Here is a 22353-nt window from a genome sequence, read left to right as displayed (position 1 = left end):
AGGTGTGTGTGCTTTGCGCTCTAGGTGTGTGTGCGTTGTAGTTCTAGGTGTGTGTGCTTTGTGCTCTAGGTTTGTGTGCTTTGTAGTTCTAGATGTGTGTGCTTTGTGCTCTAGGTGTATGTGCTTTGTAGTTCTAGATGTGTGTGCTTTGTGATCTAGGTTTGTGTGCTTTGTAGTTCTAGGTGTGTGTGCTTTGTGCTCTAGGTCTATGTACTTTGTAGTTCTAGATGTGTGTGCTTTGTAGCTCTAGGTGTGTGTGCGTTGTAATTCTAGGTGTGTGTGCTTTGTGCTCTAGGTGTGTGTGCTTTGTAGCTCTAGGTGTGTGTGCTTTGCGCTCTAGGTGTGTGTGCGTTGTAGTTCTAGGTGTGTGTGCTTTGTGCTCTAGGTTTGTGTGCTTTGTAGTTCTAGATGTGTGTGCTTTGTGCTCTAGGTGTGTGTGCTTTGTAGCTCTAGATGTGTGTGCTTTGTAGTTTTAGGTGTGTGTGCTTTGTGCTCTAGGTGTGTGTGCTTTGTAGTTCTAGGTGTGTGTGCTTTGTGCTCTAGGTGTGTGTGCTTTGTAGTTCTAGGTGTGTGTGCTTTGTGCTCTAGGTGTGTGTGCTTTATAGTTCTAGATGTGAGTGCTTTGTGATCTAGGTTTGTGTGCTTTGTAGCTCTAGGTGTGTGTGCTTTGCGCTCTAGGTGTGTGTGCGTTGTAGTTCTAGGTGTGTGTGCTTTGTGCTCTAGGTTTGTGTGCTTTGTAGTTCTAGATGTGTGTGCTTTGTGCTCTAGGTGTGTGTGCTTTGTAGCTCTAGATGTGTGTGCTTTGTAGTTTTAGGTGTGTGTGCTTTGTGCTCTAGGTGTGTGCGCTTTGTAGTTCTAGGTGTGTGTGCTTTGTGCTCTAGGTGTGTGTGCTTTGTAGTTCTAGGTGTGTGTGCTTTGCGCTCTAGGTGTATGTGCTTTGTAGTTCTAGATGTGTGTGCTTTGTAGCTCTAGGTGTGTGTGCGTTGTAATTCTAGGTGTGTGTGCTTTGTGCTCTAGGTGTGTGTGCTTTGTAGTTCTAGGTGTGTGTGCTTTGTGCTCTAGGTGTGTGTACTTTGTAGTTCTAGGTGTGTGTGCTTTGTGCTCTAGGTGTGTGTGTTTTATAGTTCTAGATGTGTGTGCTTTGTGATCTAGGTTTGTGTGCTTTGTAGCTCTAGGTGTGTGTGCTTTGCGCTCTAGGTGTGTGTGCGTTGTAGTTCTAGGTGTGTGTGCTTTGTGCTCTAGGTTTGTGTGCTTTGTAGTTCTAGGTGTGTGTGCTTTGTGCTCTAGGTGTGTGTGCTTTGTAGTTCTAGGTGTGTGTGCTTTGTAGCTCTAGATGTGTGTGCTTTGTAGTTTTAGGTGTGTGTGCTTTGTGCTCTAGGTGTGTGCGCTTTGTAGTTCAAGGTGTGTGTGCTTTGTGCTCTAGGTGTGTGTGCTTTGTGCTCTAGGTGTGTGTTCTTTGTGCTCTAGATGTGTGTGCTTTGTGCTCTAGGTGTGTGCGCTTTGTAGTTCTATGTGTCTGTGCTTTGTAGTTCTAGGTGTGTGTTCTTTGTACCTCTTCCTCCTTCAAAGATCAGTGAAGATATCTACAGCTTCCTACTGGGAATCATATGAATTTCTGCTCATGGTCAGATGATAATGTGGTTTAAATCTGTCAGACACACATCGTGGAGTGTGTGTGTGTGTGTGTGTGTGTGTGTGTGTGTGTGTGCAATATTCTAAAAGAGGTTGATAACAGGCAAACACAGGTGTTTTGTAAATGATTCATTTAAAGATTCAGTATAATTGAGTCTAAGGCATGGCATGATGGACTGGCTGTGTTACAGAGCCACACAATGGTCATCATGTGCTATTGCGATGCAAATCCGAAATATTAATTTGTGTGGCATAGAATGTCCCTGCTTTCAGCCACAGTGAAAAGCAGGACTTAAGATTTATTAACAGGGAATTCAACTGGGTGGAACATATTAGCTATACCACTACAAATACCCACTTAACAATGTCATAACCACTATTCCATAAAGTTTTATGTGTGTCGTGAGTCCATTTTTCTGATGCAATCTTCTCTGCATTGGTAGAACCGTGATAGGTGTTTTGGTCTTCGACATTAAACAAAGAGCTGTTGTCTCGTTCTGTGTGAGCGTGACCACCTGCTGCTCGTCCAGCTATCAGGATCCCCCGAGGTGCTGTGGAGTTTCTATTTCACAGGACTAATAGTTCATTTAATGGACCAGTGGGTTCTTGTGGCTGGCCGGCCAACCTAGTCGCTGATCGTTAACCAAACAAATGTTAAATTACAATGCATCATAAAGTCTTCCTTATATGTAAAGGGCTAAATAGTTTTCGGAGATGTAATTTTTCATAACGTTAAGATGTCACGTGATTTAAGGACTCACCACAACCAACACGAGCACCACTCTCGTCTCAGGGATACGTGAGCTTCTGCGTCAGACAAGTGGAACAGGAGTCACTGGCCATGCTAGATCGCCCGCAGAGCATCACCACTGAACTGATGGTGGGACTGGGTCACACCGGGGAGATGCATGGTGTGGTGCAGGGGAGGTGCTCCCCCATGCCGGGAGACCCGAAGGGAGGCAGGAGGGAGACACAGGTCTCCTCCACTGGAACACGCCTTGCCGTCCGGAAACAAAAGTGAAAGGGACATATGGAAGTGCAGTCTGGAAGAGAGAGAGAGAGAAAGCGAGGAAGAGACACTATCTGCACTAACATGGCAAACAGCAAGCTTCACTCTCTGTAGTAGAGTTTATGCACAATGTATAACATATATATATATACATCCTGTAATGTGTGTGTGTGTGTGTGTGTGTATATATATAAATATATATATATATATATATATATATATATATATATATATATATATATATATATACAAACACACACACACTGTACACTGTATATATACAGTATATATGTTATGTATATATACAGTAAATATGTTATGTTATTCTACAAAACAGATCTGTACATTCTGTACATTGTGTACATATATCATATACATTGTACATTGTGTATATAATCATAATATACATATAGTGTACATACATTGTTAATATATTTTGTACATACATAGAATATATATATTTCTCTTTGCATATATATATTTCACATATAGAGAATATCTCTATTTCTCTATGCACCCCTGTTTTCTTTTCCTCAGTTTGGACAGAGCACTCCACCATTTCACTGCGAGTTGTACTGTGTATGACTATATATGTGACGAATAAACCAAACTTGAACATGAACTTGAACTATAGGTACACACATTAAAGTATATATACACTGTACAGGGTATATATACACACATTATATTTACCTGACACTTTTATCCAAAGCGACTTACAGTTATGACTGAGCACAGTTTGAGCAATTGAGGGTTAAGGGTCTTGCTCAGGGACCCAAAAGTGGCAATGCAGCTGCGTTGGGGCTTGAACCAGCAACCTGCCAATTACAAGTCAAGTACCTTAAACACTGAGCTATATGCAGTACATAAACACACATTACAGTATATACACACTGTACAGGGTATATACTGTATATATACAGTATATATACACACATTACAGTATATACACACTGTGCAGGGTATATACAGTATATACTGCTGTTAACTACTCTGTTCTTTATCTGTGTTTATGTACGTTACTACGTGTGTACTTCCATTTATCTGTGAATGCTATAATATGATTTTGTCATGCCAATAAAGCTCATTTAAATTGAAAATTGAAATGTAAAGTTGATAGGGTGAGAGGGAGAGGAAGAGAGAAAACCCTTATCAGGCCATATTTAAGCATGCAGGTGTATTTTCTCTTATTGTATTGCTTTAGTTTAAAGTCTAGGACTATGTAAACATTCACCATTTTTTAAAGCCAGGGTGCACTTGGCAAGCCTTTTTCTGTCCTCTGAACACTGAGTCTCTGTACATGCTGAACCGAGGGAACTGATTAAGTCATAACTGCGCCCTCCTGGACACCTCACACACTTAACCCCATTAAACTTGTCACATATTATCAAATGATTCAAATTTTGTGCCATTTCCATAAGACAACTGCTGAGAGATTGACTGCCTACACAGATATTAGCTGGCATATGGCAAACGATGCTAACAACTAGCAAAACGTTTATAGTGTGTTGTGAATTTCGAGATTTTAAAAAAAAGAAGAGAATTCAGGTTATAAGTGAAAAATAAATATGTAAGTAACATATTTATCTGTTATTTGGAACAGCTGCTGATTTGACTGCCATCTTGAATAGATTTTTGATGTTGGTGTATTTTGCTATGCAGTCTGGGATACATCAGGAATATAGTGTATGCCATCGGTTAGGACACATGTTATCTGTTTCACTGTAAGCAGTACTGTGGAATGACATGAGGACCAGAGAACATTCTAGAGCCCTGAAGTCATTTCTCTACCAAAACACTCCACAAGATTCCCCTGTTATTCTGCGTGTGGAATATGGAGGCTGATTCGAGGTACACTGATGGTGCACCAGTTCATTCCCTTTCAATCATGCTCACAAAAACCAGTGAGGGAGAGTGAGTGGGTGGATGTGTGAGTGTGTGGGTGAAAGAGTGCATGTGGGTAAGTGAGTGAATGTGAAAGTGATTGAGTGAGGGTGTGGGTGAGTGGGGAAATGATTAGTGTGTGGGTGAGTATGAGTGAGTGTTGTGAGTGTGTTGAAAAAAAGTTATCATACAAGATGACAGGACAGGAGGAATAAGGAGAACAGGTGATGTGTGTGTCTTATATCTCACTCAGGTAAAAAGTGTGTCCTATATCTCACCCATGTGATAAGTGTGTGCTGTTGTTCATTAGTTAAGTTCTTTTGGCTATCGTTGGCCCTGTATATTAGATATATTAATAGATAGCCAAAAGAACTTAATTAAGGTCCAGTGGTGAAAACACCTGGCAGGTCCTTACGCCTAAACCAGCACTGAAAGGCCAGTCTTGCTAAGATACAGCTCAGCTCGATTTCAAACCAAGGCACTGCGGGTTTGATTTTAGCTGATGGCTATTGATGTCTGATGCCACACTCGAGCAACCCGAATGACTTCAGACAAAACCAAGAGTTTCATTAACTCCAGTAACACAAGCTAAAGTGTTATTTTCCTTCTCTCGGGTTTTGATGTGTTTGTAAGGACAGGGAATTGACTAATGCGTGAATCTGTAACCCTCCAAAGTCAGACAGCCTTCGTAGTAGATACAATCATTCACAGAGAAACAAAACCAAACATATATTGTGAGGATTGATTTAAAATTTCTTCATGATACTGTGAGCACAAACTGGAACATTCTACTTTGTGTCTCATTATTATAGAAGCACATTCTGTTACCATTAAATAGTATTCTTTCAGTTTCATTTTACTGTTACTCCCTGTCCAAGGGTGTCCTCCTACCAACGTTAATCAAATACCAACACATGCGACTTCACTGGTGCTGTCACGGACGGAGGGAAATCGTTATAATCACGTCACTTCTCCCTTTGCAGCTCTAAACGTGCACGTACGAGAAAGCTGGCCGCTGACACCTTGCACGGTAATGATTCAGAATAACAGAACCACGTGTAATGCGCACAGAAACCTCTCATCACTCTTCTGAGAAAAACTATTATTTCTAAAAAGTTTATAGGAGGAGAAAAAAAAATCATGTTTTTAGCCTCTGCCAGTTGGTCTGTTAGATTTTATTCTATGTCGTTTGGCCTCTGTCTATTGATTTACTTGTCATGAAATGTTCCACAACGTGAAGGGTGGCTGACATTGAAAATGTGTAATAAAATAAAAACTCAAATTTTTTTTTTATGACAGAGGTATTTCCTGAAGATGGTATAAAGAGTGTTTTTAATTTCATTGCATCATAGAGAGATTTCTCTTCAAATGAGGATATGAATGCCTGTCTGAAGCAACACAAAGCTGAAAGCAACAAAAATCTTTAATGATGTTTTAGCAAAATGATCCATTAATGAAATGAATTTTGGTGATTTTTTTGCTTTTATCCTGTTTTAGCCTTGCTTCACTACATAAATACCTTGGAAGCATTTGCATCGCACAGGTGGTTGAACCTGCTGGCTGTTCCGAGTCCCTCTGCTGAGAGGTGTTGTCACTTCTCTGCATCCTGAAATGAACCCTCATCCTGAAACTAACTCACAAGCTCTTTATGGGAAAACCTTTCTCTGAGAGCTCCTTTCCTACTGCTCAGGAAAACATAACCTTTACATTTGAACAGAAGTCTGAAAGATTGCTTTTTACCTGAAGGCTCAAATTTTCCAGTGAGTGTAATGAATCTAATGATTCATATGACCCAAATATTTATGTACTCAAACATTCTACAACTTAATTAACATTAAAAGTTTACAGGGGTTGGTATTGTGGATCACAAGTTACAACTTCTAACAATTTTGACTATCTCTTCTTCTTTAATTAAAATATACTGCAGTTACCTGGGATCTTCTTCATATACATATATGAAGAAGATCCCACAAATAGATGGGTCAATGCATCCAACACATTCACACGCAGACTGAAGACCCATCTATTTGTGGAATATTTAAATGACCCCTGACCCTGCTCCTAAGTTAACTAACTGAAACTCTATTACTTATTATAGGGTATTGTTTATTGTACTAATTGTTGACTGAGACAGAGCTTATATGTGTTTTGTATTTCTAGGCATCAGCAGTGATCCCTGTATTTCTACAGTACTCTAGTTCATTGGTATCTTGGACTCTAACCTACTGTACTGGCTTGGATATAGTAAATAATCCAAGTAAATAACAAAGAACGTTTGTAAGTCACGCATCTGCTAAATAATGTAATGTGGGCACATCCAGGCTGTGCTAGCTCAGTGGTTAAGGTACTTGACTTATAGTTGAAAGGTAGCTGGTTTGAGTCCTGCCACTGTGAGGTCCCTGAGTAAGGCTCTTAACCCTCAAGTTGTGCTTAATCATAAGTCACTTTAGTTAAAAGTGTCAGCTAAATGCTGTAAATATGATTACAAAAACATATTTTCACATCTCTAAGCTCATTTTAATTTCAATGACAGATGTCCTTTACTAATAAATTGGTCTAGTGTTGATCAGGAGTGGGTGGGTTTGTCCTTGAAGCGGTTCCCCTTACACCCGTTGCCATTAGCTTCCTCTCTGAGACACTGGACCCCAGCACCTGTACAGCTGTTTGTGACAGTGCCTGTTGTGAAAACACAATATAAATCCATTTGACTTCACTTCACTTAGTAAGGAAGTCTGAGGAACTTTTCTTTTTTAAACAAGTTTTAAAACTTTTTTAATTTCCAACACCACCTGATCTCTACATTTCCCATCTTCCCATGTGTTATTGAAGGCCCTGGGACTCATTTTAGGAGGCAGACTGACCAGCTTTCACTCCCGCAGATCACAACTGTGATTTCCCCTGGACACCACCAGTCCAGCTGGAGATACCCGGGGTGATGGAGTCACTCTTGTAAAAAAAACAAAACAAAACAAAAAGCTCTATTAGTGTCAGTTGCTATGGAGATCCTTTGGAAGAGTGTTGCTATTAGCTATAACACTGGCTCTTCATCCAGTTACATCTTGAATGTTTTTGTTTTTTCAGGACAGTCAAAGACTTTAATGCAGTCAAAGACTCCAGCACAGTCAAAGACTCCAGTGCAGTCTAAGACTCCAGCACAGTCAAAGATTTCAGGACAGTCAAAGACTTTAATGCAGTCAAAGACTACAGCACAGTCAAAGATTTCAGGACAGTCAAAGACTCCAGCACAGTCAAAGACTCCATTGCAGTCAAAGACTCCAGTGCAGTCAAAGACTCCAGTGCAGTCTAAGACTCCAGTGCAGTCAAAGACTCCAGCACAGTCAAAGACTCCAGCACAGTCAAAGATTTCATTGCAGCACAGTTGCCGCTGTCTGTGTCAGGAAATGCAGTGTCGTCCGTTCATGTCGCTTTCAGGTTGTGCCTAAAAAGTTTCTTTTTCTTGAACATCACCCACGCTGGAATCCTTAAATGTCCAAAAACCCGTTTTGAACAAACTGATTTAACAGGTAATCTTAGTAGCATAGCAACCAAGTAGTGGCACAGCAACCAAGTAAATATTGTTTTGTCAGTAAAACATTGCCACTTGCATTGCCCAACTTATGGCATGCTTAAAGTGCACTCAAACACCAAGGAACAATCATTTTGAAAAGTTCACAAATCTAACACAACAATGCAGTTCCAAGCGGGAATCTCATGCATTTGACTTGCTTAGCGGATCCGCGCTGACTCAGCACGGACGGTGTCACCCAAACGAAAACTTTCACTTTCATTTCCCGCTGCACAGATTCTGCTCCTGCAGCTTCGCTTGCGCTGTTGCATCACCGAGGAAGGAAAGCGAGATTCCGTGTGAGTCGTTACAGAATCATTGTCATAGAGACAACGACAAGGCCCGACACTGAGCCATCCTCCCGGTGGTTGCCCGTTCTGTAATAAGTTGTGTCTGGCCTTAGAGGAGAGATACCAGACCTGGTCCGTGGAGACTCTCGGACAGCCGCGCACTGAATCAGAGGCCGTAGAAAACTCGTTATCTGCTGAGAGTTGCAGTAGCCCCCTAATACAGACTGGTCCACACTGGCTGAGGGAATCTGCAGTATGCATTAAAGTAGCTGTATATATGAATATGCCGAAAGGGATTTAATTCCAGAACTATTTTCTATCCTGTCACAGTCGGTAATACAGAAAGTCAGTGAGCTCCATGGCTGTCAGAAGGGTAAAGTCTCCCTCTCACGGTAAAGGCAGGTCAGATGACATTAGCAAAGTATCCTTTCAGTTGTAAGTGCAAGACAAAATATGTTCAACTGGAAAGAGAGCTGCAATTTTTTTTAAATGTGTTTGGGAGAGGACATGAGCTGAAGACCCCACAGCATCAAAGATCAAAGATCTGGCAAACGTTTACTGTTGTGTTTCTCCTCGGCATACGTGGTGGTACCACTCCAATACTGCATGCGTTCCCGTGAAGACAAAATTACCATGAACCCAACTCAAGGCACCGTCGTTTGGACACGCCATTAGGTGACAGGAAACACCAAAGCAGAGGGTGTCAGCTCACACCTCGCCCCAGAGTGAGATCTTCACAACGCTCTGCCTGCATTCCTCTTACTGCACCATAGCTTGATGATGCAAGCATACCTCCAGGGGAGGGCGAGGCCAAATTCTCTCCAGTCATGTTTGGTATTACAGTAAGTTCCACCGCGTTTTGTGAGGTCCAGTAGATGGGGTGGGGGTGGGGGGGTGTGTTTGGCTGGTAAACCTGACAGGTGTGGCGAGATGTCTCTAGTGTCCCATCTCTATAAAAACAGCTCGGCAGGGTTCAGCATCACCTCTGCATCCGGGACAAAGAGCTTGGAAAAGAGAGAAGATAACAGCAGGTAAGTCAAATTCGACTTAGAAACACATCAAATACACTTCTGTCTCACCCTTCCACTGGTCAGGCACATTTAGACTCTTCTGGACTGACGCTGATCGTGATGTCATTCACATGATCTGATGGATGTGTGTGTGTATATATACGATGGATCTCTATAAATTTGTGTGTGTGTGTGTGTGTGTATATATGATGGATCTGTATAGATGACGTGTGTGTGTGTATATATGATGGATCTTTATAGATGTGTACGCATGTTTAGAGGTGTGTGCATGATCTATCTATCTATCTATCTATCTATCTATCTATCTATCTATCTATCTATCTATCTATCTATCTATCTATCTATCTATCTATCTATCTATCTATATGTGTGTGTGTGTGTGTGCATGCATGTTTGTTATTCAGTACACAAATGTCTGCAGTTTTGTACATCTCTCTCTCTAAATATGTATAAATAGTGTGAGAGAGAGAGAGAGAGAGAGAGAGAGAGAGAGAGAGAGAGAATGAATGAGAGAGATATGTACAAAACTGCATTTGTGTGTGTATGTTTGTGGTTCAGTACACATTCAGTATTCAGTACATATTCAGTACTGCTATTCAGTATTCAACACATGGAGAACAGACTCCGGACTCATCAGAAATGCGCATGTAACTTTGTGCATCTCATTTGACCCACATCTAATGTCAGAGGTACTGATGCCAACCATGTGCACTGTTCTAGACTAACCAGGGCTCTACGGGACAATGTGGCTCAGAGCCTTCCTAACCATCAGCTGCCTGCTGTCTCTGCTCAAAGCTGAGAAACAGTGCATGCAGCACGTCCGCTGGGGCAGCCTGCTTCAGGCACTGATGACCATGGTAAACACAAACGCTTCTCATGGATAGTCACAGCTCTGTTTCCGTGCTGATCATACAGTCTGCGTTACTCATCAGCGTTTTTGTTTGCGTGTTCCTCCAGGGCAGTGGGATATCGGAGGAGTGTGTTCAACACTACAATAAAGACAGCCTCTGCAGCCCATCAGGGATGCTGAGTCAGGTAGAGGGGAGGGGTGGTTCCTCGTGCGCTTGTATTTGGGATATGGAGTTCATGCTGGGGAGAAGCTGGGATAGGAAGTAGATCTCATAGATCTGCTGTTTGTTTTCCCATGTGCAGGTGGAGCTGAATGCTGCACTTCTGGTTGACATCATGAAAAAAACGGAATCCATTTACAGGAAAAACCCAAACCCTCAAAACTTCATTCAGGGGCTTCAACACACCTGCCATATCCTAACGCCCTGTGTAAGTACCACCAGTGTTGTATTATCACACTTTCATATTTATTACTAACAGTACTGTGTTACAGTAATGACTGTGGTTTGGTTTTATAATTCTTCAGCTGTACTGTATTACAATAATGACTGTGGTTTGGTTTTATAATTCTTCAGCTGTACTGTATTACAGTAATGACTGTGGTTTGGTTTTATAACTACACAGCTGTACTGTGTTACAGTAATGACTGTTGTTTGTTTCTTCCAGGCTCCCCATTCACATCACTCTGACGATGAGCATGTAGCTACATGCTTTAAGAAACTGGAAGGTTTTATTCATCAGAAACAGGTTAATTTTAGCTCTTATTACTCTGAAAGAATTAAAGCACCATGTGCTTAAACTGGGGAATCTGTGAGATTGTGAAGGCACCCACCTCTCTGTGAAGACTTTCCACTATCTCTCTTTCTGTGTGGATGCCATCGCTGTCTATCTCTGTGGAGACGTTATCACTCTCTTTGGAGACACTCAGTTGTCTCCCTGTCTGTGGAGACTATAAGCTGTCCATCTGTGTGTCAAATGCAAGTAGTCTCTCTGACTGAGACTTTGAGCTGTCTTTCTCTCCGTATGGAGACTGTATGTTGTCTCTCTGCCTGCAGAAGGCTTTCAGCTGTCTCTCTCTTTGGGTTTTCAGTCTCACACAAGCTGCGCGTGGGAGATAGTCAATGTGACCGTGCGGGAGATCCTTCAGAGGCTGGAGAAGCGTACCTTCAGGAGACGACGCTGAGGAGACCTGGTTTATCTGTTTAGAGATAAATCTGCTTCTCTTTTATCAGTGTGTCTATGTGGATTCAACTTGAATATTTAAACATGATCAAATAGTTTATGCAATACCAATAATAATAACAAATAAAATATGTTTTTTATTGATATGTCTTTCCAGTGTAGTCACTCCACAAGGTGACAGACATTTGTTAGTCACTCACATAAATTCAAATTGTAAGAAAGCTTCATGAATTGGTTTGGTATCATGAATTGGCATTAATATTTGTAACAAAGAATACCCCAAAGAATAACTTGTTATAAATCATTTAAAAAAAATCATTTTAGCTTTCCTGAGAGAAAATGTGCACAGTGGGGAACAACAATAGTTTTAGCAGTTAAAATCGTAAATAGGAATACAATGAAAGTGCTTTACTCCCACCATGTGGACATTATTGGAACTGCAGGCATGAGATTTTACCTTGAGAGCTATAGCGATCCAGCTGCTTTTAGCATTACAAGGCTTCTATAAACGCACAAAATGAAATAAATTAAATAAAATGAAATAAAATAACATTTAATTTAATGACATTAAATTAAATTTAAAAAATAAAATAAAATAATTGTAATCCAAATTGCTAGCTCCTTATTTGAAAGGTAAGCAGTACTTATAGCGTCTGAATTAATTGTAGATGAATCAGTCCTGGATGAATCAGTTCTGTCTGAATCAATTCTTGCTGAATTAGTCCTCACTGATTCATTCCTTCCTGAATCAATTCTCTCTGAATCAGTCCTCACTGAATCAGTCCTTGTTGATAAAAGGACAGTTATATTCTGGGCACTGGGCAGCATTTTCCATTTGTGTAGAGTCTGATAAAAAGCTCAGCTAGCTGGTTCTAGAAAGTCCCCCGTGCATTAACTCTCTTTTAAGCCTGTCTGTCTGTGCAGCTGAGCGATGGGTTCAAAGCTGGTTTGTTTTCTTTAAAACACCCACTGCCGTCCGAACGCTGGGGCGCTTTCTCTTCAGCATGGACACGGCGATGATATTTTTTCAGTGCAGCTGAAACTCTTCTGATGGTGAGGGTGCTGGTGTGGGATGTCGCCACCGTCGCTAAATCCCAGACGGACCCGTGTTTGAACTAAGCTTTCTCCTGTCGCTTGTGGATCTCTGAGCCCAGCTAGCCGGGTGCTCTCTGGTTTCTGAAGAACATAAGGACTTCTAACTGTATGTTTCCTCTACTCCTACTCACAGAGAGCAGAATATTTATCTGGACTTTACAAAGTCACCATCCACAGCTCCCTGAAATGAAAACAGTGGCTCGTTAGGTAGAGGTCATCGAGGTCATAGGGAGGACATGTACTGGCGTGCTGGCACATGCGTACGCTGCTCTGGATGACAGCATGGGTTGGACGTGAGCGATTAAATGCTGTGTTGCTTGGCCTGGGGGCTCTCATACCTCATCGCATAATTTTTGTCGAGGTATACAAGGAGATCAGCCAGAACAAATACAAGCTCTGCCCCCTTCATGATGGTTCTGAACTACCACAGACCACCCCTCTAAGGCGAGGGGAGGATCGGCGCCGCTGATGAGTTACACCGTTCTTCAAAAGCCTGGGGGAAAGACAGCACCTGCCATCCACGACGATGCTCGGCTGTCTGTTCTTAAATCTTTCTGATGATAAAGTTAATAGCTTCATGCTGGTCTAAACATGTGCAGAGACTGAGGGTGAGCACCCTGGTGGATGCTAGCTGAACTGCATTCAATTCATGCTGTCTGCATTTCTGTAGCTTATTTTGGCATTCAAGCATTTCACAGCAGCTGTCGACAAACTACTATGGCAGAATTTATAGCGGGCAGTACTACAGAGTTTAGAATAGGTGCTAAAAAGGGCCCGCTGTCTGTTTTCTACCTGTTTATGCATTACGCCTTTCTGGAGGTATAACAGAAGCCCAAGGTGCATTCATAAACGACTGTGCACATATGGGCCGCAGTGTGAAACTGTTAGCATGCTAACTGATTCAATCCAGGGTTGGCCTAACAGCCTATTAAACACAACTGAACCAATTATGAACATGAATGATATGAATGTATCTGCCCATATGCAGAAATTCAATCAGGTGTTTTGTATTTAATATTTGATGCAATTTCCACATGAAAACCAGCAGGAGCGGTGAAGCAGCCATTCATATGTGAAATTCATGTTTTTCATTAACCTCAGTTGTGCAGTACCATAAAGCATCTTCCACTGTAACATCAAAGGGGTAAAAACATACTTTGTGACACTCCTCACAGTGCTGCTGACAGCACGATGCTGCCCGAATATGACGATTTATGAAACAAACAAACAAACAAACAAAAACAATAATTCTTGCAAGAAAAGAATTACGATAAGGAGCTCGAGGTCAGGCAGTAACGGTGAGGTAACTGTTGGATCCTGGAGAGGATTTCTGGTGGCGGATCTGAGGATGTCCTGGTTGGTTGGGACTAGTGTGGGGAGTTAACATGGAAGGCTTAGAGATAGAGGAACAGAGGCAGGAGCTCCCTGGACATGACGAAACATTGGGGCGCACTGGAATGGAAGTATTCAGATAAGAAACGTTTACCTGGGAAAAACCACCGGCCATCAGATGCTCATTAATGAGATTTGGAGACAGGTGCACCTGACAGTGAAACACTGGAAATGAGCGCCGGTGATTTGCTAAGCAGGCAGGAGAGTCATTAGTGACAGGTGAGTGTTTGGAGGTTGATACAGTAGACTAATCAGGATAGCTGGTGTGTGACCTGGGGGTGAAACAGAAGTGTCTCCTGGACAGAGAACCAGTCATCAGTGACACCAAGACATGATTGAGTGTCTAGTTTAATCAAACTTTAGTCTTGTGTCAAAAATATCTCATAAAGTTGTTACTGACTCACATGTCCTGTCAATGGGTGTAACTGACTCATTACTTCAGCATGAGATACAAGGTCCCATACACTCAGTCCCAGCAGTTATATTCTGGTTGATATCAGTTTCTACACACATATGAGAGCCACGCAGAAAGAGACCTTAATTCACAGTGTGTTACTGGAGTTGAAAGCCTCCATCCACAATCTGAAAGAGCCTAATTAAGCAGACTCAAATATATATATATATATATATATATATATATATATATATATATATATGTGTGTGTGTGTGTGTGTGTGTGTGTGTGTGTGTGTGTGATTTCCCCATGTTATACCTATCGCACCTGTGTACAGCAGATATAATCGAAGCTGTTTCACAAACCATTCATGTGCACATAGTAGACAAGGGTCCCAAAGGGTCCAAATGGCTCCAGCACACTTATTCGGGTTTATATTTGCATGTCGTCCAAACTTAAGATAAACAGATGCCACAGTCCTTACAGTAAGCCACTCCGGTAATCTTCACACTGCAGAGTATCACCTCCAGATGGTCCAGACCAAGAAGAACCAGTTAAAGGTCTCACTGACAGAATGACCTATCTGGAGTCGCAGACGAAGAGCTAGGCTCCAAAGAGAAAACGTTGGGTGATGAAGATAGCTAATGTCAAATGGAAATCATAGAGGACGTGCCATTTCAAAAGAGGTTTGCGATAAGATACTGTACATTCATTGTGCACAGGCTGGCGAAACACCTGAGAAGAGTCCTGACCACTGAAGAGAGTCCTTCTCGTTGTCCTGGGATCAGAGAAGCTCTGTTTCCATGAGTAGAACGGCATCTTGACTTTACTAAATGGAATCCTCCTTAGAGATTTGACATAACCAAAAGAATGTGAGTGACAAAAGTCCAAACCCTGTTGTAAAGAGAAACATCATCTGTTCTGCAAAGCAAAAAAGCTTTTCCATGGGAAAAAGGTTTTTTTTGTTGTTGTTTTTTTTTTTTGGGGGGGGGGGGTGTAAATTTGTACTTTACAACTGCACCAGAAAAGCGTTGGTTTGTTGGTTCCATGGGACGTGTGCCTGTGTGAGTGAGTGTGTGTGTGTGTGTGTGTGTGTGTGTGTGTGTGTGTGCGCGCGTGTGTGTGGGTGTGTGTGTTTTGTCATGTGGGCGTAGGGTTGGTTGCAACAGCAGAAATAGGTTGAAAGAATGTTGAAAGAAAACAAATTCCCAAATTACAGTAACTTGGACCCAGCACTAGTGAAAGGCAGATAAAGATAAAGGGAGCTTTAATACAGTGTCATAACATTTAAACGATACACTTATGCAGTCTCAGGGTGTACATTAACTTTAATATTTTGATTTGCCAGAACACTAATATCTGATTTTAAGCATTAATGAATTGGTTATTGCTGTTGTAAAACTGTGAAAAAGGGGAGGAGGCTTTCCTAAGGTGCCAGATGGAATGTGTGAGTCCCAAAGCCCGTGACTGTCTACTCGCTGAGGTACTCACACTGCTCGCATTTAATCAGAGATGTGAACGCCACCTCTACCATTTCCTGTTAAAAAAGTAAATGAAAACAATACTGATTTAAGTAGAACAGATTTTAGTCCTCAGGCTTGTGGTATAACTTCAGGTGACTGCACCTATTGTATTACTAGTTATGCTCAGAGTCTTTTATATTCTGTAAAGTATCAGAAAATTCACTTCAACTCAACCTGAAATGAGCTAGCAAACGTGGACTGAACACAGACGCCTTCGTGAACATTATAGATGCTTGTGAATATTTCACAGTATTCTAAACATAGGCTATGTCAAATGATGAAGAAAAGGAGTTATAGTTAGAAAGTTATTTACATTTACAGCCTTTAGTTGACACTTATCCAAAGCAAATTACAATCGTGGCTGAGTACAAGTTAAGCAATTGAGGGTTAAGCATATTGTTCAGGGGCAACTTGGCAGTGGTGGGAGTTGAACTGGCAACCTTGCAATTACTAATTATTAATTGGTGTGCCCACCACAGACATCTCATGTCCCATATACAAGCATGACTGCGTCTGTGGAAGGAGAGCAGCCTGACAGTGTTATGTGAAGACTAGCAGCCTGTTTGAAAAGCCAAATGTAATAAACATGTTTTAAATATCTAACTGAGAATACGTTTACAATATAAATTTATGATGTATACAGTACACACACACACACACACACACACACACACACACACACACACACACACACAGGGGATCGGTCTACTGTCTAGGCAAATGCTTCATCTTGTACCAATAAGAATCCTTGGGCATGACACTACACAAGACACTACACTCACCGACTCTACGTTGCTCTGGGCGACAGTGTCTGCCAAATGCAAACGTAAATGAGAAGCAATAAAAATGGTGCTATACAGATAATATCAGCACTCCCTGTGACTAGCAAAATGTTTTCTTACTGTTGTAAATGATGCAGATCATTTTCTAAAATAATAATTTCTACATTTCCTGAAATAAAAAGGCCACATTCTTCTTGCTTGTTTAGAGGTGTAGAAACAGAAAATCGAAGCAGATGTGAAACACTCATATGTCCTATATTGGGTCTTACATCAACGGCCTGTGTGTTCCTCTATGTCCCGCTAATTATCGGTCCAGCTCATCAACGCCCTGCGTGCAGATGCATTCTGAACCTGCCACATGTCCTAGATAGGTCTACACATTCCCTACACATGCTTATATATGTTCCCTACATGTTTTTATATATGTTCCCTATATGTTCTTATATATGTTCCCCTACATATTCTTATATATGGTTCTTATATATTCTTATATATGTTCCCTACATGTTCTTATATATGGTCCCTATATGTTCTTATATATGGTCCTTATATGTTCCCTACATCTTCCTATATATGGTCCCTATATGTTCTTATATATGGTCCCTATATGTTCCCTACATCTTCCTATATATGGTCCCTATATGTTCTTATATATGTTCCCTACATGTTCTTACATATGGTCCCTATATGTTCTTATATATGGTCCCTATATGTTCTTATGTTTGTCTGGTCTTTCAGTTGCTGCTGTCGAACGGGTCTTTAATTTTGGAAACTCCGGTATTTTGATGACACAAATAGCACAATACACAATACACAAATAACTTTGTTATTTGTAACTTTGTTAGAAAGTCATAATAAGCCAACCCACACTTAGGTGACTTTTTCTCCTGTCATTACTATGGCAATAGTATCTTAATTATTCGTGTATTTTTATTACATTTCTCTAATGTTTAAAAGTGATTTCTTTATTTCTTGAAACTTGAACAACATTTTAATATTTTCATACAATAAACTGTTGCTTCATGACAACTCTGGATTATTATTTTAGGGAACAGACCTTTCTTGGTCTCTGCTGAAATAAATCAAATTCCATTCCTACAAATGGTCCATAAAATTATCTTAAACTCGTTTTTCTGATTTTGGAAAGATCCTGATTTATTTAACGCATTTTATAAGCCTAAAACCGGCCTTGAAGTTTGGGAAAACTTGTATACTACATAGCGCCACTTGCTGGACGGACCAGGTTAAAGCCATGACTCAGTTTTTTAAAACGTTTCTACGGACCATACTTCTAATATTTAATATTAATGTTTTATGCGGTAAATTGGAATTAGACTCTGAACATGTAAAACATCGCTTTGCGTTCTCAAAAGCACGTCGGTCTGTGTGCACAAACCCCAGGGCTGTGTTTATATATTCATGCTTTCTGCTGAGGCCTTACAGTACAAGGCTACTTCTAATTTACAAAAAACTGCAATGCTACTTGTAGTTTGTGGATTTTTGGGGAAAAAAAAGTTCTTACTCGTTTGTACTGCTTATGTAATGATTGTTACAAGATCTTTTAACACCGGTAACTTACACGGAAGCGTCTTTCCATCATAAATCCAATTGGTCAGAATAAAAAAGCATATGTGATCCGGCATACCATTGGATAAACCTTACGTCGGTCAGGATATGCAAATGAGCCTTTCTCTGGAACCTGAGCAGGGGACGCGCCGGAGCGCGCACGGATACAGGCGGGCGCAGCGATACAGGAGCGGGGGCAGACGCTGTCCCTCAACCGGCACAATTTTATAGCGTTTAATTTATTTCTGTTTGCGTTTCGTTACACTGTGATCTCTGGGGACGTGCCATGGCGCAGCCTGACAACAAGAAGTTCTTTGAGAACCTCAGCGGCGCGGGCAAAGCCATCGCGGTTCTGACGAGCGGGGGTGATGCTCAAGGTACGGGGACTCCGGGCCGCGTGAATGTATGCGTTCTCCGTGTGTGTGTTCTCCGTATGTGTGAGTGTGTGCTCCGTGACATTGCAAACGCGGACGCCTCCGTGGAGGGCACCAGATAGATGAAAACGCACTTCCGACAGGCAGTAAAATGTGTCTAACGCCGTATACTTCCAAACGGATGTAATTGTTTTAATTAGATTTTTGTCATGTCTTTATTTTGATGCGTCGAGCCAACAGACAGGTTGACCGGCCAGGTATAAATGGCCCAAGTGTGCGAGCTGAGTCGGACGTTTCAGAGGACTGCACGCGCTGTTATACGGCATCTTCCCGTGTCGTTTTCACGTGCGCATGGTGTGTGATTGACTAAATGCCCCAGCCTATTACCCCCCCCCCCCCCCCCCCCCCTCCAAGGACCCCTAACGTTGGGAATCCTTCTACGCTACCGCATTGCGGAGGCCGGTCGTCTCCATCGAACCGTCGCGTCGCATGTCGTACGTTCTTCTCCGCGCCCGTTTGCTCGCGTGCAATACGGTAAAACGCCCCGTTTCGGTTTTAAAACTTTTATCCCCGTTTCAGTTCTTATCTTGCGTGCTGGAAACCAGGAAGTTGTTCGTCGGCCGGCCGTGTGTCGACGACTGAAGCACACGCGCTATTACGAGTTTCCACTCTTTTGCCGGCGCGCGTCTCGGAGGTGGAAGCGCGAGCTGATCCCATCATCGGGGGACGCCCGCGGTCGCGTGAGAGGAGGCGTACGTGAGGAGCTGCAGTCACCTCCGAGCGCGCGGCCCTCTGCGTCATAGGAAACCCACCGTCGTGTGCGCGCTCCTCATTATCGGGTTAAAATAAAGACTCACTCCCCCAGCAGAGCGACGTCGGGGCAGTTTTACCGCGTTATTTTAGAATATTTTATTGCGTTTTCTTTTTACTGGTGTATACGCTCATACCAGTACATTGCACCATTGGGTCGTGCGATATTCTATTATAAGATGTCGACATCATCTTTGTAAACGCATTTTATTTAGTCTTTTTGTTTTGTTTGCAGTCAGCAAAGCCGCATTTATGCAAAGGTTTAGCACCGTACTATAAAACGTGCCACCTATGCGCCTCCCCTTTGGTCGGTCACTCACTCACTCACTCACTCACTCACTCCACAGTTTATGATTGTAACATTACAGCAGTGTATGATGTGTTTCGACCACCTACAGCATTTTAAGTTAAATTGAACAGATCTTGGGTTTCTTTCCTGTTCAGAGGTAGTGCCACCCAGCATGTGCAGCGGGAGACTAAAAGCTGCTTAACCATTTGGGGACATAACTGAGAGAGCTTAGGAAAGTGCCTTCTTTGCTGCGTCTGTCAGTAACAATATTTATTTCTACCTCAGTTGGCGTAATTTGTAAAAGCTCACTAGCATTATTGTGACAGTAACAGTACAAAAAAAAAAGAAGACAGCTCTGTCTCAGTGGTCAGAATCTAGCAGAATTCAACATTTGTTTATGAATTTTGGAATGAATGTGAGTAAGAAATCTTCTGAATTGGTCTGATGCTTTCCTGCCTAGGAGACTCGGTTCCTGCCACCTTCTTCTTTCGGCCGTTAGCGTAACTTCAGCCCTGCCACACCTGCCTCACCCATAATGGCCGCCATTAGGTCATTAGGTCACTAGTGCCTGCTTATTAGCAGTAACACAGAGGCAGCTGATGGCCAAGTATAGCAGTGTGGCGCTGGGGTCGTTGGTGTGAGCTTAATGTGACCCTGTGGCCTCCTCGGACGTGAGGAAGGCGGTGGGTCGATACCGCAGTGGCTCGTATTGATCTGAACCTCATCGGGGGTTGATGACATCACAGGAAGCCCTCAGCAGGGCAGTGGGAGGTGGTGCTTGGTGTGCACAGACAGCACAGAAGCCAGACGTACGAGCCATGCAGAGAGCTGTAGAAACACACACACACACACACATGGCCTCTGATCCAAGACCTGTGGCTGCATTTAAAAATATGAATATGGGGAAACCATGTTTGCTTGGTGTGGTTTTAGACTGCACTTATGTAATCCTGTACCAGAAGCCATATTAGATCTCACGGGCAGGCTACATGTCGGTTACCTGAGGGGGTAAAACCTTTATGATTTCACATCTGGGCCTTCTCAAAATAGCAGTTTGCTTTTGATTTTTGATCAAAGGTTGTTGTCACATTTTCCCGTTGTGAGGTGTTTAAGACTGTGAACCACGGTGGCTTTGGTCGATATTTCTGCTCTCTGTTCTCAGTCTGAAACAGTGTTTACTTGAAGAACCATGCCGTGTTGGCTGTCTACTGCTAATGTTTTGTGTTGGTTTGTCTTCAGGTGTTGCCTAGTAACACAATTACACATCATCTACTGTTTCAGTGTGTGGCAGGTTGGCAGACAGAAGAAGCCAGGCAGTATGTTATCAGGACTCCATTTTACCAAGAATTTGTTGTGTGTTGAGGCTAACTTCCTCAAATGGCTCTGAATGACAGGGTAAGACAATGCAGGAGGAGCCAGACTGAGTTTTACCAAAGAAGGGCGCAAGGGCATGAGAACAGAGAAACCAAACACACAGTCACATGCCCACATGCACTCAAACACAGATGGATACCTCCACATCCACTTTCTTTCTATCTTCTCTTGCAATGGCACTCATCTTCTTGTGGGCTGTGGAGTGTCTGGATGAGAACTAATGAAGCCTTTCAAGTAGTGTGAAATGTCACGTGTAGTTCAGTCTGCACAGTGAGCCACAGCAGGTGCCCCAGGGGTGGAGGGATTGCGTTGAGACACAGGGCCCTCTGTCCAGGCCTCTCCATATAACCTGCCGTGTGTGTTGGTTGTTGTGTGAGCAGGGATGAACGCTGCCGTGCGGGCCGTGGTGCGGATGGGAATCTACGTGGGAGCCAAAGTGTACTTCATCCATGAGGTGAGTTTGGCTTGTTCAGTCACAGAAGTGGTAAAGTGTCCTACCTGAGCAGTGCAGCAGTGTGTGCATCTAGAGTCAGTCAGTGTCACGTCTTTTGCTCAGTAAGTCTTATTAATGACCATTAATTAAACCATCTACTTTTAATGATCATTTATTCCCTTTTTCAGTATGCAGTGACTATTGTACCCAACATGATGATAAATATTTATTGTGTTTACCCCTCCCTAATGGTCTAATGGGAAAACATAGCGTATCTCTAACTGCTGCTGTTCAGAAGTCTGGTACTAAACAGTAAGAAATTCCTATTTTTTTATACTATATCCTGATCTGAGGAATGCAGAGAGAGGCTCTCACCCTGGCACTGTGGGTGTGGAGGCTTCAGCACAGTGGTAATGTCCTGCAGAAACACTCCCGGCGCCGCCATGCTGAGCTGTCCCGTGTGTGTTATGGTGAACAGATTGGTTGGAGCTATGGGGCTAATCGGTGCTGAGTTAGCAACAGGGTGTGTGTGTGTGTGAGCGGGTGTGTTTGCGCGCACGTTCTCCCAGAAACAGAGGGGAGAGTGTGTCTTCTCCTGTTTATATAACTGTGGTATGTATTTCAACTTGGGGTATTTTGTGTGTGTGTGTGTGTGTGTGTGTCTTGCAGTGGTATGACACTGTTCATTTTAATGCACCAAGGTCATAAAGGGAAAATGAGGAGGAGGTGAAAGATTAATACATATTTTTAAATCAAATCTGAGTATACAGGTGTGTTTGCTTATGTTTCCATGTGTGTTTGCTTTTTCTTTGCCTGTATGCGTGTATGTGACTTGCTTGTGTGTTTCTGTATACATGCGTGTGTGTGTGTGTGTGCATG

At 42.4% G+C, this 22353-nt stretch overlaps 1 protein-coding gene across 9 annotated transcripts in view; it reads left to right on the top strand.

Annotated features, from left to right (window-relative positions):
* The first annotated feature begins 18344 nt into the window (after positions 1-18344).
* pfkpa (phosphofructokinase, platelet a) overlaps positions 18345-22353 on the top strand; it is a 19618-nt gene continuing 15609 nt past the window's right edge. For all 9 annotated transcript variants that reach the window (XM_027020009.2, XM_035530777.1, XM_027020008.2 and 6 more), the window contains exons 1-2: positions 18345-18571; positions 21422-21495. In XM_027020009.2, coding sequence (XP_026875810.2) covers positions 18481-18571; positions 21422-21495 — 165 coding nt within the window. In that variant the 5' untranslated portion in view covers positions 18345-18480. The remainder of the gene's footprint in view (positions 18572-21421; positions 21496-22353) is intronic.

This window comes from Electrophorus electricus, chromosome 10 (genome assembly GCF_013358815.1).
Source record: "Electrophorus electricus isolate fEleEle1 chromosome 10, fEleEle1.pri, whole genome shotgun sequence".
Taxonomy (NCBI): domain Eukaryota; kingdom Metazoa; phylum Chordata; class Actinopteri; order Gymnotiformes; family Gymnotidae; genus Electrophorus; species Electrophorus electricus.
Note: the sequence above shows the minus strand (reverse complement) of the source record. Positions and strands in the feature narration are given on the sequence as shown.